Consider the following 6,682-nt stretch of genomic DNA (forward strand, 5'->3'; position numbering starts at 1 on the left):
AATGATACAGGTGTGTTTGATGAGTAAGTGTGTGTGATTAATGATACTGGTGTGTGAATGATTAATGATACAGGTGTGTGTGTGATTAATGATACAGTTGTGTGTGTGATTGATGATACAGGTGTGTGTATGATTAATGATACAGGTGTGTGTGATTAATGATACAGGTGTGTTTGATGATAGAGTCTGTGTGATTAATGATACTGGTGTGTGTATGATTAATGATACAGGTGTGTATGATTAATGATACAGGTGTGTGTGATTAATGATACTTGTGTGTGTGATTAATGATACAGGTGTGTGTGATTAATGATACAGGTGTGTGTGATTAATGATACAGGTGTGTGTGATGAATGATACAAGTGTGTGTGATTAATGATACAGGTGTGTGTGATTAATGATACCGGTGTGTTTGATTAATGATATAGGTGTTTGTGATGAATGATACAAGTGTGTGTGATTGATGATACTGGTGTGTGTGATTAATGATACAGGTGTGTGTGTGATTAATGATACAAGTGTATGTAATTAAAAATACTGGTGTGTGTGTGTGATCAATGATACTGGTGTATGTGATTAATGATACAGGTGTGTGTGATACATAATACTGGTGTGTGATTAATGATACAGGTGTGGGTGATTTATGATGCAAGTGTGTGTGATTAATGATACAGGTGTGTGTGATTCATGATACAGGTGTGTGTGATACATAATACTGGTGTGTGATTAATGATACAGGTGTGGGTGATTTATGATGCAAGTGTGTGTGATTAATGATACAGGTGTGTGTGATTCATGATACAGTTGTGTATGATTAATGATACAGGTGTGTTTGTTTGATGATTGAGTGTGTGTGATTAATGATACAGGTGTGTGATTAATGATACTGGTGTGTGTGATTAAAGATACTGGTGTGTGATTAATGATACAGGTGTGTGTGATTAATGATACAGGTGTGTTTGATGAGTAAGTGTGTGTGATTAATGATACTGGTGTGTGAATGATTAATGATACAGGTGTGTGTGTGATTAATGATACAGTTGTGTGTGTGATTAGTGATACAGGTGTGTGTGATTAATGATACAGGTGTGTGTGTGATTGATGATACAGGTGTGTGTATGATTAATGATACAGGTGTGTGTGATTAATGATACAGGTGTGTTTGATGATAGAGTCTGTGTGATTAATGATACTGGTGTGTGTATGATTAATGATACAGGTGTGTGTGATTAATGATACAGGTGTTTGTGATTAATGATACAGGTGTGTGATTAATGATACAGGTGTGTGTAATTAATGATACAGGTGTGTGATTAATGATACAGGTGTATGTGATTAATGATACAAGTGTGTGTGATACATAATACTGGTGTGTGTGATTAATGATACAGGTGTGGATGATTAATGATACAGGTGTCTGTGATTAATGATACAGGTGTGTTTGTTTGATGATTGTGTGTGTGTTATTAATGATACAAGTGTGTGATTAATGATACAGGTGTGTGTTATTAATTATACTTATGTGTGTGATTAATAATACAGGTGTGTGTGATTGATGATAAATGTGTGTGTGATTAATGATGATACAGGTGTGTGATCAATGATACAAGTGTGTGTGATTAATGATACAGGTGTGTGATTAATGATATAGGTGTGTGTGTGTGTGATTAATGATACAGGTGTGTGTGTGATTAATGATACAGATGTGTTTGTTTGATGATTGAGTGTGTGTAATTAATGATGCAGGTGTGTGTGATTAAAAACATCCTCATCTGGGAGATATTGAAAAGAAATTGTGGTAATATACATGATATACAAGAATTATTAGATAAAGCTGTTTTGGTTTTTTGATTCAATGTATGTTCTGATATAATCCACAAGCTGACTTCACTTATATTGACTTACCTACAGTTATCATAAATTTTGGATTGAACCTGTACAGCCAAATAAGTGGAAATCCTGTCAAACTGTTAGTGATAGAGGAGATGACCTCTAACCTTCTAAATCCTGAATCCAATGTAACCAGTATGGTGAGTATTGTTGTATTTACAGTGTCATTTTTGTACAGAGATATGTTGGATGTCAGTTTGTTCTTATGCTCGGTTTATGTCCTTGTAACTAGCAAGCAAAGCTGAGAAATGGACTGCCATGGTAGTCTGTGCTGGCCTTGTTGTGTCACTTTTGTCTAATTGCTTTGGACAGCATGCAATGGGCCTCCCGTATGTTGTTCAGTGAGGTAACCACCAGCTAAAGTGACCCTGATTGTTCATGGGTGATAATTCCAGCAAACAAACATTCAAACAACAAAATTGAACCTCAAAGTGACAAATTCCATGGTACAAATTATGACCTGAAAACAAGCAAAAACATCTTGTTTTCATACAGCTTCTGATTATAAATTTACTCTCATCTTTTTTTTTGCTTAATACATCTACTTGGATATTGTCTGAGTAATTAAGTTTATCTTTTTTGTGTTGACAGAAGTGTGTTGACAATGGCCAGACAGACAGTGCTTGGGAACAGAGAGAGGAAAAAGAGGTAGACATCATCATTAGGCAAAAGTTTTGTGGTTCTAAATGTTGTTTCAGTTAAAAGGTTATAAATTATTGGGTGTGTAAATTCATCTAACAGAGTCCTATAATTTATGTCTTGTTTACTGGGAACACCACAAATTGTCTTCATTTTTATGCTAATTATAAAATTATTCTGTTTACAAAATTTCAGTTTTTTTTATTGGTCTGTGGCAATGGTAGAATATGTACCCGGTATGCATTTAATGCAGTAATGTAATGCTTCAACTTGTCAATTAAATCGATCAACTCCACAAATATAATTTTATCTGTTTTGATGTTATCAGGTACATGGTGTTGACACTATAGTGGAAAAGTCAGGTGCTGTCGGCTCCGATTCTGTTGAAAGTATACGTCTGAGAGAGCTTAAAAAGCAACAACAACACTCGACTGATGGTGATAAATATTTGTGAAGTGTTTAATCCTGGTGTTCAGAATAAGTTCTTTAAAGAAAGTGACTAATAAAATAATTGAAAAGTTTAGAAGTAATTGCTGATCACTGACACTAATTTGTATAAGATCAGGAATATTTATATATTCAAGACATATGTAGTACTTCTTTTTATCTAACTGATTGGATACCATGGTAACAAAGCTTATTTGAGATTTTTTTTTTTACAGGGAGCTGTTTTAAATGTGACACTTCCTTTTTATCAATACTTAAAAGAAGGGTAAGTTAAACTGTATGATGACTAATTTTTAGCTCACCTGGCCCAAAGGGCCCAAAGGGCCATGTGAGCTTATGCCATAGCACAGTGTCCGTCGTCTCTCCGTCAGCCGTCGAGCCGTCCGTCTGTCCGGCGTCCGTCAACTTTTCATTTAAGCAACTTCTTCCAAAATACCAGAAGGCCTAGAATCATGATATTTGGCTAGAAGGTTCCTTTGATGAAGCCAAACAAAGTTTGCATAAAAAAATAACCTTGACCCATATTCAAGGTCACAGAGGTCAAATGTGTTAAAACATTTAAACAACTTCTTCCAAAACACCGAGAGGCCTAGAATCATTATATATAGCTGGAGAGTTCCTTTGATGAATCCCAACAAAGTTTGCCAAAAGAAATAATCTTGGCCCATATTCAAGGTCACAGGAGTCAAATGTGTTAAAACATTTAAACAATTAATTCTGAAATATTGAAAAGCCTAGAATCATTATCTTTGGCCAGTATGTTCCTTTTATGAAGTCCAAGAAAGTAAAAGAAATGACCTTGTCCCAGAGTCAAGGTCACAGGGGTCAAATGTGTTAAACGTGGAACATATGCACGCATATAGTAATGTTGGTCATAAAGATCCAGGTGAGCGATATAGGCCCTCTGGGCCTCGTGTTAATTAATTTTTTAACCTTTTATTGTTGTTATGAATAAAATTGATTATGAATATTTCTATTTCATATCATTTTGAATGGATGATTTTCCAATAAAAAGAGGTAATCAATGGTCATCTGATAAATCTAATAAATGTTTTTATCAACATATGTTTACAGTTCTACTGCCGTCACTGTGGTAACAACTTCTGTACCAAGTGCTGTAACCAGAAGGTTCCAAAGTCCATGTTTGGGGCAACATGTGAGCAACTTAGGTCCATGTTTGGGGCAACATATGAGCAACTTAGGTCCATGTTTGGGGCAACATATGAGTAAATGAAGTCCATCTGTAGGGTGATGTGAATGAGTGAAGCCCTTTTTTGGGGCAATATATCAGTAATTTAAGTCCATGTTTTAGGCAACATATGATTAACAAAGATCCAATTTTGGGGTGACATGTATGACAGACCTAACAGCCCAGACAGAACTAATACTGTATTTGTATTGCAGCCCCAACGGCCATGAAAGAGACAGTCCTGGTGTGTAATGTCTGCTATGACCTTCTCATAAAGAAAAATAAAGACAAGGAGAAGAAAAGCTGATTGGTTGATACCAATAAATCACCATGGAAACCAAGAAGCATACTGTCAGCCTGTCACCATGGAAACCAAGAAGTATCTTGTCTATCAGCATATCTCCATTTTAAACCAATTGGTGCCCTGTGTGATATTTTGGTAGAGAGATAAGGAGGATATAGCAGTGACTGTATACTACCAGGAACAGTTTGTGACACTGTCATAAGTTATCATGCACAATGACTTACTAGGGACAGATTCTCTTCTTACTTAGGGTATACAAAGGTATAGAAAGTGGGTTTGTGATTATCCTTTGGATACAATAGCTCCTGTTATAAATTGAAAGTCTACCTTATAAAGGGTGCTTTGGCGTGAGCAGGTGAAACTGCTGGACTGATTAAACTTTTAAGATAAATGCCAAGTATAAATTGGGACCAAGGCTGGACTGCAGAATATTTGGCACGTAAAGTTTGAGGGATCCAACATCTGGTAAAAGGGATTTCGTGTAGAGTGGAATAATTTCAGACCACCTGAACTGTTTCAACTGGGTTACATGAATGCGGCCTTAATCTGGTTCAGATAAATGGGTGTGATAATGTAAAGAAAAGGAAAACTTTCTATTTATGAAAACTTTCAGAATAACAAAATTTCAAAAAAAAAAAAGAAAAAAAATGAAGAAAGTTTCTGTTTATATTATTTTGTTAGAAAGAAATAGGAGCCATGTTATCTAAAAATAGGCCATTACAACTCACAAAGTACAACAGTACATAACACTTACTATACCAAATTATTACACACTTTATTCTAATATAGAACTTTTACGTTAGATGAAGAGAAGGAAACATAATTAATTATTGGTAGTCCTATTAAATACCATTGAATAGGGACGGTCAGGTTAGTGTTTTTTTAAATTTGACTTTATTTTAAAGAAATTTTTTTGTTAAATTGTGAAACATCAGTGTCAGACAAAAATGTCCTCAGTATATATAAGATATATATATAAGAGATTGCTGGTAATGGATTTATTGTTCTACATCTTATAAAACTATTTAACATTTTGGAAAGTAATTTGTCGCTTGATTTGTACAGAGGGCAGGGTATACTACTTTTAGTAGAAGATTCTGTTTCACAACGTAGAATTATAATTTCATTTAGAAGATACTTCGAGAGTTATTGTGGACTTGAAGTAGCAATAACATTATGGGAGACAGAATTCATTCTTGCCAAATTTACTTTCGTAGAGTTTTGTTATATGTTGCTGATAAGATGATGGTGCCTGTAATATTGTTGTGTTAATTCTGTGAGATTTGTTAATCTTTTATTCTGTTGCCAAGAATTCACGTTCATGTTATATCCAGAAACCAAAACATTGTATCACTGATGATTCTCCAGTTTGTTTTATTTATATAGGTAGAGCCTATAACTCTCTTTTTATCTGTATTTGTTTTTATTATGGACGCATCTGTATTTGTGTTCTGTAGGTTAATATTTTCTGTGTAGTTTCATTTCCTATATATGGATTTAGAATAATTTGGGCAAGTGCAAAGTATAAAGACAAGATGTGACATTTTATGTATACTTAATAAACTAAATAATAATTGTTGTAACTTCATTTTAATAATATGACAGGTTTAACCATTTTTATATAAATATCAGATCATTTAACTTTTTGTCATTTTTACTTTATTGACAAGAATATTTTTACTGAAACCTTAAACCATTGAAATTAACAACATTGTACTGTTATTAATATAAATGTAACATTGGACTTATTAACCTGAATATTCTAGTGCATGTATAACTAATTAAGTGAAATCATCTATGAGGAAACCTTGTGTGCTCACTGTAGCTTTTATAATTTAATCATAAGTACCGGTAGGGTTTTCAGTGTGTAATATATAAGTTTTGAACTACCTCAAGCCATGTGGTATGTTCCAGTATCTTTTTACACTATTTTTTGTTTAAATATGAGTAATATTTTTTAGGTTTTTGTTTTAAAATCTGTTCCATCTCATGAATTTCGAAGGCATGTTTTTGTCGACAGTGTATTGTTATAGACTGATTCTATGAACTAAACTGGTTCTGTTCAAGCTAATTTAGATATTTGGTTGGTATCTCCGGTTGTGAAATTAAAAGATACTGGATGTTAATCTGAATAATTTTAATTTTTTTTTTTTCAGTTTTTTTTTTCCAATTTTTAAATAAACTATATATATGAATAGTTGAGAACATTTAAT

At 33.7% G+C, this 6,682-nt stretch overlaps 1 protein-coding gene across 1 annotated transcript; it reads left to right on the forward strand.

Moving 5' to 3' along the window:
* Positions 1–1,926: 1,926 nt before the first annotated feature.
* On the forward strand, positions 1,927–6,329 carry LOC132563872 (protrudin-like). Its single transcript, XM_060228633.1, has 6 exons — positions 1,927–2,030; positions 2,482–2,538; positions 2,858–2,966; positions 3,192–3,241; positions 4,051–4,132; positions 4,381–6,329. Exons 1-6 carry the CDS (start codon positions 1,986–1,988, stop codon positions 4,470–4,472), a joined length of 435 nt encoding a protein of 144 aa, XP_060084616.1. The 5' UTR covers positions 1,927–1,985; the 3' UTR covers positions 4,473–6,329.
* Positions 6,330–6,682: the final 353 nt, after the last annotated feature.

Source organism: Ylistrum balloti, unplaced genomic scaffold, assembly GCF_031769215.1.
Source record: "Ylistrum balloti isolate Yb309-2 unplaced genomic scaffold, AGI_CSIRO_Ybal_v1 Utg371890, whole genome shotgun sequence".
In the NCBI taxonomy this organism is placed as follows: Eukaryota; Metazoa; Mollusca; class Bivalvia; order Pectinida; family Pectinidae; genus Ylistrum; species Ylistrum balloti.

What these genes read in the sequence shown, in the direction of transcription:
- LOC132563872 (XM_060228633.1), top strand. Translation starts at nt 1,986, where the DNA reads ATGACCTCTAACCTTCTAAATCCTGAATCCAATGTAACCAGTATG. An exon ending in ACAACAACACTCGACTGATG is followed by an intron (nt 2,967 to 3,191) that starts GTGATAAATATT and finishes TTTTTTTTACAG; the next exon opens with GGAGCTGTTTTAAATGTGAC. An exon ending in GTCCATGTTTGGGGCAACAT is followed by an intron (nt 4,133 to 4,380) that starts GTGAGCAACTTA and finishes TTTGTATTGCAG; the next exon opens with CCCCAACGGCCATGAAAGAG.